Below are 24384 nucleotides of genomic sequence, written 5' to 3'. Positions count from 1 at the left end.
TTGGGTCTACAAAGAGCGCGCTGGTCTTTGTGGCAAGCCAGACCATGTAGCTGGAATGTTGTTTATTGGAATTCAACGTCTTCAAGCAAATTCATTCCCCAAAAACTGTTTCCCAGCCTACTGTGTCACGACCTTGGCTCCAGGGACCATTCCCAGGTTCTCCGCTAAACATGAACATCAATCATAGTTTATACTTTAAAAGAAAGCGTCACAGATTGAAAGAACGCTGGCTATAGTTGTGGGTTTTCTGACCACTAGACCAACCTCTCCTGGGACAGTTATCAACCAGAAAGGCAGCAAAAGCACAGAGGGAGACGCGCCAGGCAAGGCAAAGCTCCAAACCATAACGTGGTCAAAATCATTTTCTAATGTTCCTGGGAAGGTCCCACCAACACTCACACAAAATGTTACAATAGTAATAAATATCACTTATCAACCCAGTATTTTATATTTGGAATCTGCATTTGGCTTAAGATTTAATTCTCCGTGGGTAATGGACTTTTACTGCTGACAGGTTACAACAGGGAGATAAGTTTATCTCTGTAATCTTTTCATTATTATCCACTCAGCAATAATACAGGAAAATAAACAGAAATCCTCCTCTCCTGTGAGACTAAAGCAGACAATTTTGGACAATGTTCTTACTCCCAGCTTTAGAGAAAGACAAACACTAGGTGACCCGCGGGTCAGGAGATTTCTTCAAGTAAAACAGAACATATGTCTCATGTTTGTGTCCAATAGTTCACATTCAAACTCTGCACCCATGGCGTTCCCCCATATCACCTCTAGAGTTGGCTTCAGGATGGAGGGATCCATCGTCTGTCTGTGCAATCTCTGTTCACTTTGTCAAGGAGCTTTATCTCTATTTTATCCACCCAAAACACAGACACGCTCCAGCTGAGCTCTGTTCTGTGTACTCTGCAAAATCAGTGATGCAGCCAGAGAAAATGTGTTCAGTTGTCCTGCACATTGTCAAATTATGTCTTTGTTTGCTGACAGTTGTTTTAATTAACCTTTCAGTTAGTTCCATGTTGTATTAGAATTGATATGAATGAATATGTTTTTCGAAAGAAAATGAAATGGAGCAGAGAAATGTGCAATGGATCACATCTGATTTTATTAGTTTGAAGTCATTTATTTACAAGGAAAAACTTGGCAAAATAGTGGTTTGCAAAACAGTGGTAACGCCCGCCGTCTGAATCTAGCTGTTGGTGATGACGGCCACTGAGGGGGGAGAAGGAACTGAAAGATGCATATACCTTTTTGTTTTTTGTTGACTTTTTTTTGTAAATGTACTATCTCAGAGAACATACACGTTCCTTTCTCGTAATTTACAACTTCATATTATCTTGTTTTTTGAAAGTCATAGGTCGTGTGTTGTATGTGGGCTGAAGGTCTTAATGCTTTTATGTATAGTCTGCTAATTTAGAGAACCAAGTGAACCTAAATACTAAATCCAGGGTCAGCAGCATAGATTCCCTGACTGAGGAAAAGTTAGACGTCAGACATAAAGTGGTTTGTGGCAAAAATGCATTAAAAAGTTAATAAACCCTTTTGTGATCTTAGAAACGAGTGTCAAAGCAATACTCCATATATATGTTTTCACTGATGTTGTATGAATGTCAACCCTTTCCCTCGTGCGTCAGATGAGTTGTGGGAGCGTACAACCCGGGGGATTCTTTCCAGTATGATCTCTGAGAAATTTCATCTAGCCCCAAGTCAATAGTAAATGTTGGCCACAGTAAAACCACCGCTTCATGAAAAAATAAAACAAAGCAATGAATATTGTGAATAAAATATATTAAAAAAAGAATAATGAGAACAAAAATGTTTTTTAAGAAGATCTGCAATTGGTTTGTAACAAAAACAACGTGTTTGTTTCAGTGGTTGAAATTAGATTTGTTTTCCATTTCAAATGCATAAAAGCCATAAAACTGCCCTTGGACCCTTTCTGAAACAGACATCTGACTATTGCAACCGAGCAAACCGGTGCTCTGCCGTCACAGAATGTGGATGATTATTTTGGGAAAGGTGAAGAACACATTTTGAGTTTTGAGTTAGATGTTTGTAGCCACAGTCGTGTAACCATAAGATGGATTGCTATGGAATTTGATACAGACGTTTATTCTGTTGACTTCTCTATAGTGCTGCCATTTTTGCTTTTGAATGAAATGTTTTGAGAAGTATTGGATGGACTGCCATGAAATTTAGTTTGACACTCATCGTCCTCACTGGATGAATATGAGCAATGATGAGTAATAACTTTGGTGATCCGTGCATTTTTCATCTGGTGCCGTCATCAGGTCAAAATGTCCAATACTTTGGTTTATGATGGAAACTGTGCTAAACTAATAACGTTCTCATCAGTCTCAACTGTACTTTGTGTTAACTTCTGTGTGATACTACTGTCCACAACACTTGAAGTGTATATTATAATACAAAATTAAAAAATGTTTCACAATAAAACATATATACAGTACAGGCAAATAAGATCCAGAACCTGAGAGCTAAACAAGATGCATACAAATGTTTCATTAGTTACAGTTAAGTAAAAGTGAGTCTTTAGAAGAGATTAAAACAGAAGACTCAATGTGCTTGCTAGTATCCTTTAGTTTAGTTTCTATCTGCCTTTGCCATGCTTGCATTGTTTAAACCTGAATCCATCATATTTTATCCTGTTATAATTTCATGGAGTCATGTGTTTCCCGTATTATATTTCCATTACTTAAAAACTTTGAAAAGCTTGTGTGGAAACCAGATGTACCTTTCTCATCAGATAGTATTCAGTGCGACAGACATGATTTTTAGATTAATTTCTATCATCTCGACAAATGTAAAAAAAAACAAAACAACACACACTCATTTTATTTATGTCTCCCAGTTGTTATTCTGCGAGTGCAGAAGTTGTTCAACATGGAGGAAGTTGAGTTATACAGTCACATTCTTTTGCTCTGTTTGGCGATGCATTTGGCAGCTTCACTTCTGATTGTGACAGCCCAATAGACTCATAATGTACACCGCTTGGGTCCATGGCCACTCCGCAGCATGGCCTCAATGTGGGACTGCCAAATGAACATAGCTTGGTAATGTTTCGGCCATGAAGTAAAAGAATATTGGGAAGAGTATCTTCTTAGGATCATCTTAATGAATTTCTAGGTTTTTAATTTATTTTTCACAGTCTGCCAATCCTGACCCGTTGAGATTTTCATAACATTCATAACATCTGATAATTGAAGTTGAATAAATAATAAGGAATATCATACATCCGTCACCACAAAACACCAGGAATAAACTCCTTTCCTGATAAGTCTCTCTGAATTAAGATCCATCACAAGACGGAAAGTATCTATTTACCCTCTTTACACACGGCCTTAAAATAAGTCTTGGGTGTTTTTCGGATTGTGTTTAACCACATGTGTCTTCGCCAAAAGGCCTTGGTGTTTTAAATCAGCAGTAATAAGAACCATTATGACATTGAATTTAAATACTTAATATATTGGCCCTTGATTAAATTATTCTGAACCAAAGTGCAAATGGAGCAGTCAAGTGGCTCCTGAGCCTCTGCGAAAACATCACATCCAATTACATAAAGCAGTGATTACCTTTAAAAACCACAAACTGACTGTTGGAGTTGTGCGGTGAGGAAAGTAAAAGAGGGGCTATTATTACCACATGTAGTTTTTTTCTGCTTAGTTTTTCATTAACTATAAATGTATTGATGCCTCTGAGGTGTAAGTTAATGTGTTTAAGTTCTTTCCTGTGAAGGTTTATAATTACAGAGGAAAGAGTTACTTTACAGCACAAAGTCAAACTGGAACAAAAATAATTCAGCTTCATGTCCTCTGTGTTTCAGTTTCCTTTCAGTTCAGTTATGATAAACTTTGTTAAGCCAAGAAAGGACTTGACCATTAGCAACCTGGGAGGGGCTCCCTTCTTTTTTGTTTGATTTTGAATCATGCTAGCAGCATTGCTGTATCGATGGCAGTGTCTTTCGGTCTAGCTCGGTACAAACTGTTGTTCATTCATGGTTCCCAGAGGATGAATCCTAATGACCTGACTTTTCCTTTAGCGCCACGACGAGGTTTACATTTGTTGATTGCTACTACATTTGGGGCATACATTCATGCTCCCCTCAGGATGAATTGTCATTTCTTTGTGATCACCAAACTGTTTATGTATTGCCATTGTATATTGTATAACATTGTCCCATACTCATGACTACATCTTATCTATGTCACTTTGCTAACAGGCTGAACTAAAAATGTCAACATGGTATAAACACTGCTCAACCTCAGCATGCTAGCATTTCTCATAGTGAGCATGTTAGCATGCTGACGTTAACATTTAGCTTTAATCCCCATGTGACTGACTGCCGACAGTTAGCCTTAAATAGAAAGTATATTTTTCAAGCTGCTCAATTTCAGGTGGAAAGCTGAGTGCCTGTACATTTCATCACTTGAGCAAAGGTCCTCAGGATCTCCCAGGATGTAAATCACCACCATTTAGGGACTACATTATATGATAATAATTTAAGAGATGTACCATTCAAACTCATATTTTGTTGTTGTTACGATGAACTGACATCTTTATCTTTTATATGCTTTTTGTTTTAAATGCATTTCTCCTGACCTTGATTGTCAAGGATGTGAAGAGTTCAATTCTATATTTTCAAAATGTCTCACAGCGGCATTCAGTGCATGAAATAGTCTTCTTGTAATTCTTGTCAACAAGTTCTTTGCTGTCTCCTATTTCAAATCTGCCCCTGAGCCGTCTTCTGGCCCTTAGCCATGTCACAGTTGTTGGTCCCCCCTTGGTTCAATAAAAACCTAAAAGAGAAAAACACATTATTATTATTCCTTGTAATATCAATCATTACCGATCTTTTAGCTTCACAGCTGGAGAGTGATGATCTGTCGCTAGTTTGATGAATCATACTCGCAGGATTAAATACTCGCAGAGACTTGAGCACCAAAGAAAACAGTGGTGCACCTGAAAATAATCTATCAAGTATGGTGTCTGGTTTGGACTCTCCCCAGAAGTCATTGCATATTTGCAACTGGAGAAAAAAGCTAGTTTCAAACATATTGCCATATCTTAATACTTTTGGCACCCCTTGGTGTGGTAGAACGTACACAGAGAGGTTGAGAGCTTAGCTTTTTCATATCGATTTCATTTTTGATGTGACTGAAGCTTGACAAAAAAAAAATAGCACTAAATGAAAAATGAGATTGGAAACACGATGACGCTTGCCATAAGCTTTGGCAGAAGATGAGAGATAGCTGCAAGGACATTTTATATTTATCCCTACAAGGATTACTTACTTCACTTTCGCTCCTTTTCTGATATGCATTCCAGTTCACCCGATACTACCATTGAGAAGCCAACAGGAGGGATCAGCTCTGCTGTTCTTTTGTATTGTTCTGCTGGAAAAGCTTGTGTAGTTTCTCTCTTTGTTTTCTTTATTGTGTTGTTTTCACTGGGTTCTGGCCAGAACATCTGCAAGTCATGTTGACCCGAACATGTTGACCTAAATGTCAAGTTTCACACAGTCACAATGTTAAAAAGTAATAATAATGAATTGCTTTTTTTAAAATATCTGAAGTTAACAAAGCATTGTGTTTTTCTTAAACACGTTACGCCAATGCATGGATCTGCATACTATCTCAGTAAGCAGAACATTACTTTGCATCCGCACTACTGACAGGAGTATATTATCCACTGACCTTGTGTACTTTTTTGAACAGGTCTGGTTCTTTTTTCAGGCATGTTTTAGGTTGTTTTGCACACATCAGGTTTGGATTAGTGGTACCCTGACCTTGATTGCTTTTGTTCATAAATCATGACTTACGATTAGAGCTCTCATCTGCTCATTTAGAGATTAGAGACTCAAAGTATGGTCATGAACGTTAATAATGCTGTACTGTCGGTTGCACATTGTAGTCCACATTTTGATTGAGATGGAGTTAGAGTTCAATGAAATGGCTTTTCTCCTCCTAAAGACTGAGTTTTATAGATTCATAGCGTCATGACTTCATTCTCTCACTTCTCCCTTAAAGATGCTGAGCCAATGAGAAATGAATTTGGTCTTCGGGGACCGGCGGGGCCGGATTGATGTGGCCGAAATCCAAACACATACGCCAACACATATGCAGCCAGCAGGACTTTACTTCTCTTCTGGGCCAAGGTGAACAGCATAACGTGAGGTTTTGAAATTCAGCAGATTATTTGTCTCCGCCAGGAACTTGTCACATTATAGGAAAAACTTGCCATTTTCTTTCCCTAAAGTGGCTCGCTAGCATCATTAGCATTCCCTGTTGAAACCAGGAGGTGCGGCCAGCCAGAAACCCAAGGAGGGAAAGAGTTTTCTCTACATTGTTGCAGATGAAACCTTAACTTGAATACGTTATGCACATGCAATACTTTCATTCTGCTGATGAATAACAGATTGCATTTATTTTGCCAAAGGGTAACTCTTCGTCATTTTCTGGCCAGTCACCACTGGACTTTTCCTGAGCATGTTATAGGCATGTCAAGCTTGCTCTGAGTTTGGCTTAAACAAAGGACCCAAGGCAGCCAGACCACCCAAAATATTCATGAGTAAGAATATGAGCGGCTAAAGCAGCCAGGCCACGTCCTGCTCTTCCAGTATTCTGTATACACTCTGTGACTTTGATCACAGCTCCATGATTGATGCCATATTTTTCATTCGCCTGGGTTTGTCTTTGTGATCCAAATTATAGTGTGAAGAATAAATGTCAGAACTCTAAAACAAGCCCCCTACTTTTGGGTACTTACCATATCCCCTCTCATAAAGACACACATGGTTCTACTTAATCTCTCTCTGTATTCTGGGACCTTAAAAACCTCTTGATTAGAGTAAATGGAATATGAAACCCCAGATTTAGGCCCGATGGTGTGTCCTTAGATGAGCAACTCAAATGAAACATTAAATTATTCATCATACCGCTGCACTGAAGCAATGTTCAGCTGGCTACTCTACAGGACTTCAACATCAGCATATGCACCGATGCATAAGGACCACTCTTGATCTCGAGTTTTTGCTTTTCTGAAAATCAACAACATTGCACTCAAACACTAAAATGTACATTCCAACCTTGGCTTGAGCAGATACAACTAAACTGAACTCATCTATCATCAAACATACACCTTCACGCTCAACTCCACTTCCACTGAAACAAAACAAAAAAAGAAACCATAAATGGTCATGTTCCAGTGTTCCCTTTTTTTTTTGAAGAGGTTCATATGGAGAACTGATGATGGGAGTTGCAGCATAAATTCAAACACTGACAAAGAAGAAGGTAGCCGAAAACAGGAGGGCTTCCCTCTAAAACAGTGGTTACCGACCTAGGGGTTGCAACCCCAGAGATGATTATCAGGACAGGAACCAGAAAAGAAACATAAATTATGTGTATTTTTAAAGACTTTTCTATAATCTTTGCACCCTTTCTAGTCAATGACTAGATTGTTGAACAACTCCAGACACAATCATATGAGAGTTAGTCTTTTGAGTATTCAAGGACAGCCATGAATCACACACCTTAAGTTCACATCTCGTCTGAAGCCAAAAGTATAGAATGGGGCCATTGTTGGCTCGGTACTGATACTGCTGTCGATTATATAAAATGCCAGTCACCAGCTCTTTCTTTATAATGCCAGGTTAACATCAAAGGGAACAGGTCCATTCTCTTCAATTGCAAACAGGTAAAAAGGCTGTTGTTTTCTGTAGTGTCTGGTGTCTGTACTCGCACCGGCCTAATCCCATGAACATCATGGATAAAGTCTAAAATGTCTGCATTGTGTAGCTATCAAAGCTTTGTATTCAGACACTAAATGCTTGAGTTCAGAACGTGGTCATTACTCGTCTTAAATGCCCTGAGATTTAGTAACTATGAAGCTTTGGCCAAAGGAATGTCCTCAGTGACCATGTCCTCACAAAGACATGCAGCACAAACACTCTCACACTGTCAGGGCTAGAGATATCCTGAATAATCACTGCAGCTGACTGTTTTCTGTCCTTTCTTAGAATTTCTTTTCTTAAATAAACTATTATAAACCAGACGTTCAGATTGGAGCCAACCATGTTTAACATTTCTTTTAGAAGTCAATGATGACTGAAAGTATAGCAGGCTTTGGAATGTATGCTACCATCTTTGTCCCATTTATCATCATACATGTTTCATGTCAAGCCAGGTCAAAGGAGAGTGTCTCAATGGCAGGTGACCTGTAGGCTTGGAGCTAATACAATGTGTTGCAATCGCACTGTGTCACCATGACTTATGTAGTTCTGTATCCACAGACGTTTCAGAAGCTTTCCTGCAAATTGTCCATGTGAGTATTGTTTCCATGTTTATATGAAATGGTTAGTGTTAAGCATCAAATAAGTGGATCCTAGAAAAACCCATCTAACCAGAGTTCGATGGGAAAGGTTATACCACTTATATGCATGTACACTTAATAAGAAGCTACTTGCAGCAGCCAGCTAACTTAGTGTTATATTCTTTATGTTATATTCTTTGAACTGTTCCATTCGTGTCTTGACGCCACCCACTGCCACATGGATCTTTAGGGCCCGGTCATTCGGCCCGTGGTTACATTAGCTTAGCACAGATACTGCAAATGACAAAACAGCTAGCCTGGCGTTATCTAAAGGTAACACAATATAGCACCTTTAAAGCTCCCCAATTAACATTTGTATCTTGTTTGTTTGATTGGACTAAGAATTGAACTAAGAATTGCCATAATGTTTCAGACTATTTCTTCGTTGGGACCAGTTGCCCGGAAATCAGCGGAAACTCACAAACAGTTGACTCACAAGTCAGCCTCTAACACTTTACACTCTTAACAGTTTAAAAAACCTGCACAGAAGAAACCATCCATGGTCTTTATGGCAGGACTTTATATTGGGACACTGTCACGTTCACCAATAACAAGTGCTAACCTCGTGTCACCTCTGTACGTCCCCAACTCATAAATAACCTTTACACAAGGCCATGAACTGTTTCTGTTTCCTGTCTTTGTGCTAAGCTCAGTTAGCCAACGCTAGCTTCGTATTTAGTGTACTCATGAGAATGCTCTCAATTTTCCCTCTAAGTTTCTTTTTTGGAAGATACTCAGTTCTTTAGGACAGCAGAGGACTAAATGATGTTGTGCTCAGATAATTGCTTCTGACTAGATTATAATGTTTGGTGGTCAACAAAGCCACACGCGCACAACAGACAGAAATGTTTTAAAAAAAAATTTTTTAAAGTGCCATGCAGTTCAACTCAGCTACACTGCGATGAATCACTATAATCGTTTTCCATGAACAGAGGTCAGCTGTGGATCCATCATCACTATTGTTTGCTGACAGATCCCGTTCCTGCTGCAGTCAGCAGACCTCCTCAGAGATGCGCATTAATTAGGCTGCTTATTGGGCCTTTCCATGTACCCATTCAGAATCACATGGACTCTATACAAAGCACTTCTTTGAGACTGGGTATCTTTAAAATGGTCTGTGGTGTGCAGTCCATCTGACTCAGCAATAGCTGCAAAAATGTGTTGCTGATCAGACAGAAGACGCCACATAGAAAATTTGTCACTGGGCTTCTCACCCTAATTACTTACAGAAACTCTAAGGTCTCAACCAGTTTAAAATGGTTTCAGTAATTAGGGCTATGCTTTTTCTTGGTAGGGGAACTATTAAAGGGACCACAAGAATGTGGAGTTAAGGGTAATTTCTTTAAAAACAGGAAATGCAATGATGCACTGCTGGCTGACCAAGCTAGTCAAGATTGTGGCTCAATGACAAGCCTTTGCAGCAGTGGTGAAAGAAACTGGACTAATAATTTGTAGAAATAGAATAGAGTTTGTCATCTCATGCAATGGTGAGTGGTTCTGTCTGACATCCTGATTCCTCCAGTCCAAGACTAATGGAGTCTTGTGACAACCTGTCGACTGCCATCAGTGTTGGAAAACATCCTTCCTTGTTGGAAGACATGTCCATTTACCATCTACAAGGGTGCAGGTGTTGGTTATTCAGTGTTTTCCAATTCTAATTTATGAAACCTTTGGACCTGATGGATGCTTGAAAAGGGCCAGTATGGTCAGAAACTTGATCGTCTTTTTTTACTCTTTCAAATACATTTTTCAAATCTTTTTTTCTCCCACTTTAATTAATGTCGTGCCCATTTAAAACATGCCTGTACAGAAGGGGCCAAGTGCTTAGCCTGTGGTAGGAACCGCTTACACAAACAACTTTACACTCAACAATGTGCTTCATCGGGTCCTGGACAATACAACTGCCTTGAGTAACTGGATCGGTTACTCAAAAACACCGGGGAAATACACGCTTTCACAAGAAATAATAACACCGCCATTGATGTGTTGTATCACAGTACAGTCATACAATTTAGTTTGCATCTTAAAAAACACATTTAAGTGTGCAGTTACTTTATAAGTTTAAATGTAACATAGGCCTCCCGATGTAAGAGATTTGTTTTTCCAATTCAAAAGCTTCACTTGAGAGAAAATGGTGAGGCCAAACATTCTTTGTGAAAAGAAGTCTGGCTCAATTAAAGTCATCAAACCTGCAACTAGATATGACTATAAACATGGACAAGAAGCAAGGAGGGGAACAAATATTTCCTTTGGCTCTCCTCCAGGTTGTCCTCTATCTGCTCTATAGGGCAGAATGTTCAGCCTTTTTGACATATCACTTCCTTCTTAAAAAGTAAAAGAAAATGTCTGACAAGAGACCTCCCATGCTAGACTCTGACCTTTTTCTCAAAGTCCTCAGACATGCATAAGTCATCATGCCAGAATTGCACAATTCAAATGTTCCACCTTCTCACACACAGCTGCGTTCTTGGACTGGTCGTAGACACAGACAGGGAGAATGAGTACACGTCAACCGGTGGAAAATATCAGTAGTTGCATGCCTAAAATGTTGACCGTGAGACAAATGCACGGCAAAGTAGAGTTACTAGGCTACGGTGAACTGCTACAAGGCATGCTAGCCGCCCATCTCACCTCTACGCTTATACTATGGCTGCACATGTGAGAGCTAGTGATTAGTTTGGATGTTTCACAGAGAGGAAGCATATGTCCCTGCACATGTTTCATAGTCCACACCTCATCTGCTTCCTCTCTTTCTTCTCTTTAATTTTAATGCTGACCCTTGCTGCAAGTTTGATCGGCATGCGTTCTATAATTGTCCTCCCGCTGGCAGTATTATATATTTCTGGCAAAAACTATGCATTACTTTAATTGAAAAATAGCTTTTGGTGCATTTGCATTTTCCTTAAACTTTCGTGAGTAGCTTATGGACAAATGTGGCTTCCTTATACTAAGAATTCACAGAAATCCTTGATTTTTAAGGATTTAATGTCACAATTTAAAATGCCAGAGCATCCTGTCAGAAAGGTATTTGAAAAAGATGTTGATACATGTCAAAATTAAAGTAAAAGGTGCAAAACAGTGTGCTACAATGGCTTCCATTTTGAACTCTCTGGCTCGCAGTATTCTTACGCTGCGTTCACACCAAATATGTCGGAATATCAAACCCCATCATGTCTGGCTTCATAATATTATCCGTAGTCCCACAACAGCGTCTGAATGACAGCAGGTATCAGTGATACTTCAGGCAGACCGGCAGCAGTTTGATTCAACAACGGCAAGATGGCGGTGATGACAGGCGGAGCTTCTCAACGCTGATTGGCTGACGCAGGTCAGCGTCATGCCATTTTTTTCGCCAGTTGGGAAATTTCAACCCGTGCGAATTCGCACTGCCTCAAACCCTCCGTATGGACCGCGTCAAACGTCCTATTTGCAATATTCGCGCCGCCTTAAACACGTCATTTGCGCCGCCTGGCGGGAAATAAGCTTTTTCGCAACCAATCGCATCTGTGCATTGACTTTGCATGTAACGCACTCTTGTGCGTTTGGCATGAACGCAGCATTAAAAGGTGTGAATAAACAGCACCAACCATGCATGGATTTACCTCGTTTCCATAAAGAAATCTACTAATTGCGTCAATTGCATTTGAATGAACTGCATTTGAGTAAACATTGTAGGCCTTGGGAGTAACAATGATTAATTGCAGAACAGGGGAAAAGAAATGCAGTATGAGTTGTAATTATACAAGAATGGCTTTATTTTGGAATAAATACACTGAAGTCAAAGACAATTACAAATGCCTGTGTAAAAAAGTATTTAAAAAGTATTTACATATGTTTTTGCACAGAGCTGAATAAATATATACATAGTATACAATACAGCCTGGTCATAGTTTTCTTTTGCTGTACAAAGTGCAAAAGCTGATACAAAATTAAAATGATAATCCAACTAATGCAGGATCCATCCGGTAGTTGGATGTTGGACTGGACAATGTGGCCCCGTTAAGAAACAAAACAAGTATATAATGGATTACAGGATTTCAGCAAGTTTGCAGAAAGAACAACTTGGCTCTGGCTTTGGGGCCACGAACAAGGCGATCCAGGAAACACAAATTCTGTACAGCAAAACGAAGGGCTTGCCAGTTTTTCTTCCCCTCTCCGTTTTATTGTGTCATTGATAATAAATTACAGTGGTAACTGTGCCAGACAGGCGTGACTCGACATGGCTGAACACTATGAACTGAAAAGACAATTGTTGTGGTCGATTGATAAAGGAATGAAGGGAATTGAATGCATAATGTCTGGCAATTATTGAGATAGGGGCTATATTATAGCCCTTATCTCAGATAAGTGTTATGTTGGGTGCAGCTTGATGAACCTGACAGGGACCACTGACCATTATCTCCTGCCCTGCTTTGTTTTGTCAGATCTGTCATGAAAACGACCAAAAGGGACTTCAGATTCTCGTTCAAACTGTTTCCATGACTGCTGCTGATTGAGGTCTGCAGAAAATGTTTACAGCTTCCTAGTTTTGGAGGAGCAATGCGGGCTGGATCATTGTTTGTCTTTGTAAAAGTATCAGAATTAAAATATGTTCAAATATAGTTGTTACTAAAGATATCCAATCTTGTATCACCCTTTATCTGCTATAGCTGTTAACCAACATATTTTATTTGCATTGTATAAATGCAGCAACAGCAGAACAAAAAGTACAACCATGTAAATTGTGATGTTTCATTTCTCAATTATTTCCAAGAACACACCTATAATGACAGATAAAGATCCTACATAAGGTTGATCATGTGAGACTTACCTATTTGTCCAGTCGTAAAAAAGGATGTCAAACCTGGTATATTGGAGTAACTGTTTGGAAAACCTAAAGGCTTCATTGATCTATTTGCAAGACTCAACTACATCTTTGAAACCTAAACAGTTAAAACATGACGTAAAATGGAGTTCCGACTCACAAAGTAAACTAGATTGATTGTTTGCAAATGGTAATTTTGTATCTGCTTGGAGAACAAAGGATCCACTACATTTTATTTGACATTTCTATCATGGTGTTTTGTCATCCGAGTTAGACCTGCAATGTCTTTTGAAGTCAGAGGCATGGCAGTAAAAAAATATCTTGCAGCATTCATCCTGCGGCTTTCACTCACCTTCCAATATTCTTGGTTTCCCATGAGGCAGGTGGAAAGATTTGCACCCTGCAGACACAGTGTGTGTGATACTTGCAGGTGGATTCAATTCAGTCCTTTGAAAATCATAACACAGATTTTGTAGTTTATAGTTTTTAGTCGCTAGCAAGGCATTAGGTTACAGAAGTCCAGCTCCTGTGGCTTGCGTAAGCCAGTGCAGTGGTTCCTTGGTAGCAGATGCCCAGTTTGGGTTTGGCAGTGCAAAGGTCGTCTCTTGAAGCCCTTCCCACAGGTTCTGGAGCAAGGTGACCACTGCCCAATAAGCCACTCCGGACATGGGTCTCCACAAACCCTGGTGGCTGAGGGTCTTTCTGAAGGATCACAGTCCAACCCTGGCTTCCCGTCCTGTCTCAGACACTGCACCATCCTCCTCTGGATCCCACTGCCACAGGTCACTGAGCACCGATCCCAACCTGTGGATATCCATTTCCCAAGAGCAGGATCCTCCTTGCTATAAGACTTCTTCAGGGTGTCGCCCCCATTCTCCTTGACACTATCCTCAGCCAGAACACTATTATGGGAGTTTACACTCCCCTCCTTCTTCAGAGTCTTGTCCTCCTTTATCTGACGGGCGAGGTAGAAGGAGTAGCGGATGCGAGGCGGCGTCAACTGGCCCGCACACAGCACCTCCACAGTTAGGGATTCTCCCAAGGGCTTCACAGCCTGCAGGGTCTCGGCGAGGCCAGCTGTGCCACTGTAGCGCAGCAGACTTTTCTTTATAATGATGTCCCTCTCTCCAGCTGACACTACGTAGTTCCCATTGAGCAGGTAGTGGCCCTCGCTGTTTTTAACCGCCAAATAGTTGTCATCACTTCTCATTCCCTTGTAGCCTCGCTGACGAATGTCTATGTTGGCTGCGCCCACTGGTAACATGACCACAAAGTTGTAGCCGTGCCTGTATGCCAAAACATTTTGCAGTCAGTGAAGGCTCAAAAATAGTGAAGTTGATAATGCTATCATGTTTAAATAAGAATTATGTATGCAATATACCATGACAATGTGGATTTTACTCACTGAGGCTTTGTGAAGAGTCCCGACACCTTTTTGCAGCCCTTGCTATCACCTCCGCAGATTCCACACTTATCAAATTTCTTGGTGGAGCCAATTTTTCCATCACAGCCAGCCTTAATACACTTCCCTTGGACACACACTCCTGTGGAGTCAGGGGAGCATGGAGTCCCATCCACAACCTTGTTTGGACAAAGACAATACAAGGTTAGCTTTTCACATACTATAAAGTACAGAATAATCACAAGCAGTAAACACAACAGGAACTTTTAAACAGGTCTCTTATATAAGAGTCCCTTGTAAGATTACTTTGCTTTATGTCTTTATTCCAGGTTGTGAAAATATAAAAACAGTTCTCTATATACCAGCAAGCAGACAAAATAAACATGAAATGTACTAGTTACAGACCAATTTCTTGGAACACACTAGAAAGATGTAAGATCCAATGTCTTACATATGACATCATCTGACATTCGAAGTAAGCCTGTTTTTTTTGCCTGTTTGCAAATATTTGCATATAAATTAAGTTCACTTGTATCCGACACCATCAGAACCCAACGGCCATTCACATTTTAAACTTAACTTATGTACTGTGCACTCATTTTTGGTTAAAAGTCACGACTAGATGGTTAAAACTAGACGGTTAAAACATCCAGCTGCTCTGTGATTCAAAGCTACGTGTCCCCTGAGCGCTCTTATCTGCTCTTCCTGAGCCGGTATGATGGAACGAAGTGTGAACTTTGCCTCACTGCTGCTGAAGCTCACTCTACACCCTGCTATCTGAAATAATTAAACGGTCCTCCTCATCTCCTTCATTCCTTCTTTCCCTCTGCACTTCTATCAGAGGCAGCTGGCTGGCGTTTATTCTCGTTGCCCAAACTTGGCCTCATATCTCAAAAGACTTCTGTCCAATCACCAATCAACTTATCTTTACATTTGTTAGGACAGAGCAGAAAATGTACTTGCTGTGTTGCTGTTTACCTTGGGTGCCAGGACATAGAAGTAGCCTGTGCCGTTAGCTCTGCAGATGAGTTTACACCTGTCATCAGTGGACACCCCAGAGTACTTGGGTACCCACACCACGGAGGGGTCGATGCGGTTACTATTGAAACTGCGGCCACTGGTTGCACACTGCTCCTCGCGATAAGTCTTACCTACACAAAGGGGAGGATACGAGATGAGGGGGAGTGCTGGGAAAAAAGTCATTGGACATAGTTGTCTTCGAAGAGCCTCGTACCTGTGTCAGGGCAGCGATTTAGGTTGCAGGACCGGTATTTGACCCTCACCCCTTGGCAGTATTTACCCCCGTTTGACGGAACTGGGTTGTTGCACTCTCTTTTAGAGAGTTGGATGCCGCCTCCACATGTACGTGAGCAGGAACCGAATGGGCCCCACCTCCCCCAACGACCGTCCACCTGAAAATACACAAACATGGGGCTTATTGCAGAACAGGTAAAAGCCAGGTGGACCCTTATTATACCCCAGTCAAGATACACATCTATCTCAAGAACTTGGTCTTTTTGTGAGCCTTACCTTCACATTTTGGATCTGTTTGTTCGAACAGACCCCCTGGTTGCAGACCTGATTGTTTCCACAGTGTGTGCCATCTGCCCAAGGGAAGTGACGAGTCATACACACCAAATGGCCATTGGACTTTCCTGTGCACCACAGACGGCCACATGCTGGCTGCATAAAGGGACAGGGCTTGGAGCCCTCTCCGAACGCGAGCTCACACTGACGGTCAAGGACGTAGGATATTCCCGGCAGCACTTCAGGGAGGACCAACGGTTTCTGAGGCTGGTCTAGCAAACATTCCCCTAGAAGAGGGAGACTCGGTGAGCAACACACTAAAGCAACGGTTATCTCTGGTTTCATTGCCTGTCTGGTTCTTTGACCACTTAACACCCATTTATTAAAATAAGTGCCAACATTTCACCAAAATATTATCACAAAATAAGGTAAAACAGTGCATTTCTTCATCATCAATATTTCCAGTACCCTTTTCATTAAGTGTGTGTGTGTGTGTGTGTGTGTGTGTGTGTGTGTGTGTGTGTGTGTGTGTGTGTGTGTGTATGTGTGTGTGTGTGTGTGTGTGTGTGTGTGTGTGTGTGTGTTGTGGGTGGTATTGTGGGTTGGAAGCAGTAAACAGACATTGCCTTTGTGATTGGGGCTCTTTGAAGTGAAAATACAGCCTGATGCAGTGTATGCCACATACCACACACACATGCATGAGCGCCCCACACGCAGCTCCCCTACCCACACACCCTCATCCTAGCTTCTCCCTATAAACCCACACTGTCTTCCCACCCAGGGATGAAGTTACACTCGAATAATCTGACGTAGATATAAGTTTAAAATCTTAACTTCAAACCAAAATGACACGAGGCAAGCAAGCAGTTCAAAGGTCAAAGGACTCCATTTACAATAAATGGCAAAAAGAAATCTTTCCGGGAACAGGCTATTAATAGGAAGAGTTTGACGAGCAGGTGCTTGGAAACATGAAAGATCAACGTCACTGGTTAAAGGTTTCCAGGAGAAGGTTTTTTATCACACAGCTTCTCACCCTTATGGGGAATTTACACATCCAAAACAAGCATTTGCACTGGGGAAAAACTACATTCACTACTTTGAACAGTTTATTATACCATTTGTGTTGCGGTGAATAACAGATAACTGAAGCGCCTTGGCCCTGCCGATGCCCCTCCTCCTCTCTACCTCTTCCACTTACATGGACTGTGGCTATCTGGATCGTGGTCCATGCTTACTACTCATTATATGAAAAAAATCTGTCATATTCACGTAATGTGCTATAACTTTGTTACGTTGTTCATTCTGGCCAAATGACATCTATTGCATCGGTCCATCTGGGGAGAGGGATCCTCCTCTGTTGCTCTCCATCAGTTTTTTTTCCCTTTTTTCCCTGTGAAAAGGTTCTTAATAACTTTATTTGGGGAGTTTTTCCTGATCCGATGTGAGGTCCTGGGACAGGGATGTCATGTTGTATTTGTGATTTTGGCCTATACAAAATAAACTGAATTAAATTCAATAATAAGGCAGTGAGTGAATGAGCTGTAACTGTTGGCAAATGTGTTTACTCCCATTTAACTGCAAATTTGGCAGAAGAAACACACTGATTGACTAATAGATCCTATATAAACAAGTCACTACACTGAACAAGCTCAAACTCACCTCTTCCTTCCTACTCTCTCAAAGAGCAATCATGGTATTGCTGGTGTGTGTGTGTGTGTGTGTGTGTGTGTGTGTGTGTGTGTGTGTGTGTGTGTGTGTGAGTGTGTGTGGAAATTAACAGGTTACAAATCATTTTGGGTGCAGCACTGCATAAAAACTGCCTGAAGCATGTGGCAACATGCTTTTTTTCTCTCTCTGCTGCTTTTTGAAGTCTAGATTTATGGCAGATGGTCAGGAGAAGCCAAGTTACAAGATTGTTAGATAGAAATTACTCCCTGTCAAGTCCAAAATGTTCTTCTCTCTGGACGAGTCTCTGTTCTTTTGTTCTCAGATCATCTCTGGACACAGAGAGAGGGGGAAACAAGAAAGTGTGTCTTTTTGGAGTGAACCTGCATGGGAAACCCAAGGCAGTTACACCAACCTGTCCAAACCACCGTGGCAACTCTCCCCAGAACAAGCTCTCTAATTTGGGGCAGATGTGGGGGCAGTTTTAAAATAAACGTTTAGCATTGCTCCGAGGCTAAGTCCTGTGGTCTGGCCTGCTTGGCAAACAATCTGCATCTAACCAAATGAATTTCTCTCTGGCTTTGCTTGTCTTTTTTATAAGCATGGTGCTATACAAGTTTAGGGTTAGATGTCACATGCCCTCGCTTGATTGCATATAACTCAAAGAATCTTTGCAGAGTCTTTTTAACCCAGGAAAATTAAGTTAAACTCAGTAAATATCACAAAGAGAGCCTGCTCCCCTTCAACAACTGCATAAGGATTGATCCACGGACAAACAGAACCATAAACAGAAAAAAGTCTGATTATATGAATAATACAATGAATATGCGCCCTCCTAATGTTATCAACATCTGTGTATTTACTCTTTATTGATTGTAAGTGTTTGTTTGTGTCTGTCATGACTTTGACTTAACACCTCTTCAAACAAACTGTCGGACTGTCTAACACAGGGGTCAAGGGGTCGTGGAAGCTCACCATGCCCGCTGTCCAGGAATTCAGTGATGATGGCAGCACTGCAGGGGGACCATGGGCTGGTGCGGTTGATCTGAATTAGAGTGGGAGACATCATGTGGTTGTCCTGTAGTTTCCCAAACACGTCCTCACAGGCTCTCACGTTGTCGTGTGGCATGTTAAACACGTGTCCTGCCGAGAGGAAACGAGACGTCAGGTGTCTTTCATGAATCGGACCTATTCTTTAATCTGTAAATTGTGCATATGCCCTAACTCTATAAGAAATGTTGCAGCTCGAATGTGTTTTGAATAACGGATGTTGTGGGCTCACCAAGCTCATGAGCAGTAGTGAAGGCTGAGGGGAGGCCGTCGTCTTCGATCACAGAGCAGCTCCTCTTGGGGTCGCACATGGTGCCAACATCTGCCATGCCAAGAGTGTCACATGTGGAAGCTCCACACAGGTCCTGGAGAAAAACAATAGATATATATTTACATTATATATATATATATATATATATATATATATATATATATATATATATATATATATATATATATATATATATATATATATATATATATATATATATATATATTCCAATGCGAGTCAGAGTTAGAGAAAAAGTTAGGTGAACAATTGGCACATATGTATGTATTTTTTATTACAATTTGGGTTTAAATTTGTAACACTGGCCTTCATTTCTGCGTGTTATGGAAACATTATAATCTAATTGAAAGATTCGACACTCGAGTATGTTTGAAACCTTACAGTGTGATTGTTTCCGTTCCTCGCCCTGTCTAACCTCTTTTCAATGATGTCACATTGTTCTTTTAAGCAACTGACTTAGTGAGTCCACGATGGCCAAAAGTACAAACGTGTCTTGTTGTCATTACAGTAAGGTTGGCTTTCTAGAGATTAGTGAAATATGCAATAGTGTTAAGTCAGGCTTTCCACCACCGAGTATTGAAGTGTTTTCAGTGGGCAACAGTGTTTAGAGCACACCGTCTTGTATGAGGTAATGCAACTGTCCCCAATCATAACATTTCCATGCCAGAGCAGAGTTTCCAGATGACCTATTTCTCCACCACAAGGTTTTAAACTCAATCTTAGCGAGCATCCATTTGGAGCTGAACCTACTAATCACAGGACAACTTCTGCAGTAACCGCCACAGAGAACCGCCCATCTGCCTGGCTCCTAAACAGCCCTGTCTCTGCATACCAAACACACAAAAAACCAATGGAGGTCAGCTACTAGAGATAAAGCAAAGCACTGGGTTAAGCCACACAGCCCTTGCAACCCCCCTCTGCATTGGATGTACACGTGAAACACAGCGCCAAGTGAAGACCCTGAGTGCTCTGACAAATCATTCTTAGAATAAACCACAAAACCACAATTGTTGGCCAACGCAAATCTAGTCCAGATGTGCTCATGTGTGCAGACGACATCTGAACGATTGGGCCCTTTATGAGCAAAAAATAAAGACTGCAAAAGAAAAGGGGAGAAGGAACATCAGAGTCAATGAGTTTGTTCTTTGCTTTGACCTACTAATCACATCTGTCATCTATCTATGCATTTTGTGTGCGTTTCTGTAAAAACAATATGCAAGTTGTCTCAGCAAAGAAATATTTCCATTATATTTTGTGTACAGATTTCCATGCATTTAACTACCATCTGGCGTGTTATTATCTATTGCGTAGCTCAGAGTTTCAGTTAGTGCTTTCAAACCAAAGACTATGAGGAGTGGAAAAAATAGGTCTGATAAGACAGTATCAGTTTACAACGTGCAGACATTTTTGAGTGTACGCTTTTCTTTCTCAACCAATTATCTATCATGTATATCAAGGCAAACAAGTACAATGCCCCCTCCTCTGTCCCTGTGAAAACCTAAACACGTCAGATGTAGTCTTAAACAGACTGGATGTTCACATCCAATACACATTCTGCACAACTTAATGAACTTAGTAAACTTGCAAACATTCTTTACACAACAGTCATGCTGGCTATAGAGTTTAAAGACAACCACAGTTGCCTCTGGACAACACCGAGTGGGTCTTCATAAAACCAGCAAATTATACTGTGGGCTGGTAAACAGCAGACAATAGATGTGCCTTAAATGCCCATTGAAAGCCATGGTAAACCAAAACAACAACACTCACTAAACAGCTTCATTTCTGTCACCAAGTCATGAATCAAATGAAGATGGACTGTCGTTGACTTTTTGACCTCTGGAGATCTGCTAAGCAGAAGGCTTATATATGAAGTTAAAGTGTGAACTATAATGAGTATCTTGAGTCTGGGAGGGTGAACTTGTTTGTAAGCATGTTAGAGGCCTGAATGGCAAAAGGTTTGCTAAAAAATTCAGACTTTCACGAACAAAACCTGGCGAATTAACATGATTTCATGATTATATTTGCGGGTCACTCATACTTTATACCGGAGCGCTTCAAGTGTTGAGATTCTGGATGTTTTGCATATGATATTGTCTAGAAGCCCAAAACAATCTTGTACATTTGTTTACGACGAGGAATAAAATCTGATGGATTTAATATGCTATGTATTTATAAATACAACTGGAAAAATAAAATTCAAACTGTCACTCAAACAGCGACTGGATCCCCTGCTGGCGTGTGACTCACTGTCTCTAGGCAGGTCCGGTGCATGGCGTCATTTAAACTGGCTGCCGAATTTATAACACAAACTCTGCACGTGGAGCTTATGATCCCAGAGCCTGGTAACGCCCTAGATTATGTAGCTGAAATACATTTATGGAAAATGCGGCCCATCTTAGCGATGTCATACCCTACACAGGAAGAGCAGGCTATGAGCGTTACATCTGAAAGAATGAATGAGAGGAAGTGTGTAACAGAGTGAAGAATGTGTTTTGAAGATGCAACTGTGCAGGCTGACTGCAGCTGTGCAGGACTGCCCCTCCGGAGCAGCTTGTTTCAGACTGGGGTTGAGCAGGTGGGGCCGAAACATGGAGGGATGTGACATCTCTGACATGCACATAGGAACCTCCCCCCTCCTACATCACTCCCCCGCTCCCTCCATCTCTCCCTTCAGGGGCCTGTTTAATGAGGAGCAGGCAAGGTGGTGGGTAGGGCTGGAAAACCCACAGCTGGAGGAGGAATGGGAAATGCTGAGAGAAACAGGACACTGCCGACTAATGCATCCCTGGTGGCACTTAAATTTGGCAAAGTTGCAGTTAAAACAAGCATTTGTTTGAGGTCCGCTACGATCGTGTTTTGTGTCATGTTAGTTGCATTGGCCAAAGGTAATTCAGCACCTTCTCACTCTTTCATTCTCACTCTTGTATCTGCAGTTGACCCTTTAACTGCAGGCTGAGCAGTATCCAAATACAACAATGATCAGTAATTGAATATATAGCTGGTGATTTGATTTGTCAACTTTAGTGTTCTATGTCAATATGTTTGAAATTAAATCAAAGTAGCAAGAATCCACTGAGCAGACAGTTCCACCGTGCTTTACACACTGACCCATGAATTTGAGCAATGACTTCATCTCTGACCCGGTGTCATCTGCCAAATATTTGGGAGTGCAGAGAGAACCCGGAGGTGGGATCCAAGTCTATAAAACTACCCTCTCAGGATCCATGAAGAGACTATTGCTCATTTCCTTATTGACCCAGGCTCAATGTGGAAGCTGTGATGGTATCAGCTGTAGATTCATTCAGGGCCTGGGGAGTGCGTTTTGAGAGCAAACCAAACCTGACACAGCAGGAGTGATTATGTTTGATACGAAACAAATTAGTTCACCTCTTAGCAAAAATTATAATTTCTTAAACACAAAAGACACTGGATGTTTTTTTCCATCTTGATCCGGCCTTAATATTTTAGAGCATACTACTGTATGAAATAAATATGTATGCATTTCTGTGCGTAATTGCGCTGATAAGTCAACATTCTCCCATGTTCCTTCAGACACTGCAGCCTGAACTCAGATGAATCCCTTTTTTTGGTTTACCTGTCTGGTGAAAAGGATTGCCGTGTCCCAGTAGTCTGGTTGCTTGTCGTTGTTTTTGTTCATCTTTTTTTGCCAAGTGCAAAAGTTTCGCAGCGTCATGGCTGCGTTACCGGACACCTTAGGTCCTGTGTCCTCCTCGGATATAACCATGATCTTTACAACCATGATGTTAATGGAGTTGAGAATACTGGGGTGTTTGTAGAGCCTTGCTGCCACTGACATCAGTGTCAAGAGGTAATGTTTTAAGTCATCTCCATGGAACTGCGCCATGGACTCGTCTGCCACCACCAGCGTCTCCACGTACCTGGGGATTGACGCGAACCTTTTGGTTCTCCCCATCTTCTTCAGCATCGTTTCGGTCACATTGTTGTAGTCTTGTAGTCGCTTGTATTTCTCCAATGATTGCGCAACCTGGAGACTTATGTTGCTGTCCACTGCGCACCTAGAGGTTGAGTTGAGCTTCAGGTTGTTGCTGGTTCTGCGCCGAATCATGTGCGCGCCTTCTGCTCTTGTGGTGTCATTTTGCACCGGGCTGATAAAATATTCCCAACCTCGGAAGCCAAATGCACCCTGTAAACCCTTACAGAGGCTCAAAGCAGCATACGAATGTGGGTCTGCGTGCACGTATCCGGAGTAAAAACACTGGCTCAGGTCAGTGGTGACATCGGTGTTGGAGAGCCAGATCGCGTCTTGGTTAGAAATGGAAGGCGCAATGAAATTCGAGTCCTGGTGTAAATCGATCACAAATTCCTGCTGGAAAGCTCGTATTTGTAAGACACATTTTCCATTTCGGATTTCCACGTCGTTGTCAAAATCCTTCCTGTCATGTTTGTGGTTATCCAATCTAACGGGGAAGCAAAGTTCAGTTTCCATGCAACGAACCAGTTTTGATAGTGAAACCACAAAGCAGAGGAGAAAAGTTGTTCTGATAAACATGACGATGTTTGTATTCAATAAAGAATGCAGTGACCATCAGAGAAAACAAAACGGTATTGAACCTGCAAGCTCAATGGATGCGGTGAGAATCAGAGCAGGATGAAGAGCATAATCCAATACGCAGCGCTCTAAAACAATGCAGGTCGTACAAGTCCACTCAGTGCAAACTCCTCCTGGTCATGACCCATTCCCCACCTGTGTGTGCTGAGTCGACTGCTGTCTTCTGTGGACTTTATGCATTTTCGTCATGTGTAAAAAATATGGAAACTCAATCTCTCTTTCGGAGGGGGCTGTCTTTGAAAGCGCTCATTGGATGCGCGTCCCTGCTCACGACTTTTTCTGCGGCCACTTGAAACTCAGCAAACAGCAGGCCTATCATCAAGTCCCAACACACTGGGATGAATTATTATATGTCCCACTTACTTCCAGGGCTTTGTGCGTTTAGACCCTGCCTGACTCGACATAATGTGCAAGTCGTTACTCACACTCAATTGCCCGCATTGAGGATATATGCACTTAATAAAAGTAATTTTCAGCTTACATAAATAGCAGCACGCTCATGTTTATGATATGTAACTGAGAAGGATGCCTTTATTACCCGCATCTTAAATGGAACATCAGTGCGCTGCAGGAATATTATATAGATGTTACATTAAGATGATCATGACACAAGTCACTATAATATTGTAGCTGAAGTCCTTTAGGGGAATATGCGG

General features: G+C 41.3%; 1 protein-coding gene across 1 annotated transcript; it reads right to left on the bottom strand.

Moving 5' to 3' along the window:
• Positions 1 to 13156: 13156 nt before the first annotated feature.
• Positions 13157 to 23850, bottom strand: adamts15a (ADAM metallopeptidase with thrombospondin type 1 motif, 15a). Its single transcript, XM_068600140.1, has 8 exons — positions 22733 to 23850; positions 19078 to 19210; positions 18771 to 18938; positions 16134 to 16417; positions 15838 to 16015; positions 15582 to 15754; positions 14607 to 14782; positions 13157 to 14487 (listed from the first exon to the last, which is right to left on the bottom strand). The coding sequence occupies exons 1-8, from the start codon at positions 23666 to 23668 to the stop codon at positions 13695 to 13697; spliced, it is 2841 nt and encodes a 946-aa protein (XP_068456241.1). The 5' UTR covers positions 23669 to 23850; the 3' UTR covers positions 13157 to 13694.
• Between the last annotated feature and the right edge of the window lie 534 nt (positions 23851 to 24384).

Source organism: Clinocottus analis, unplaced genomic scaffold (genome assembly GCF_023055335.1).
Source record: "Clinocottus analis isolate CAN_PGR_092001 unplaced genomic scaffold, fCliAna1.0.p SCAF_5, whole genome shotgun sequence".
Classification (NCBI taxonomy): domain Eukaryota; kingdom Metazoa; phylum Chordata; class Actinopteri; order Perciformes; family Cottidae; genus Clinocottus; species Clinocottus analis.
Note: the sequence above shows the minus strand (reverse complement) of the source record. Positions and strands in the feature narration are given on the sequence as shown.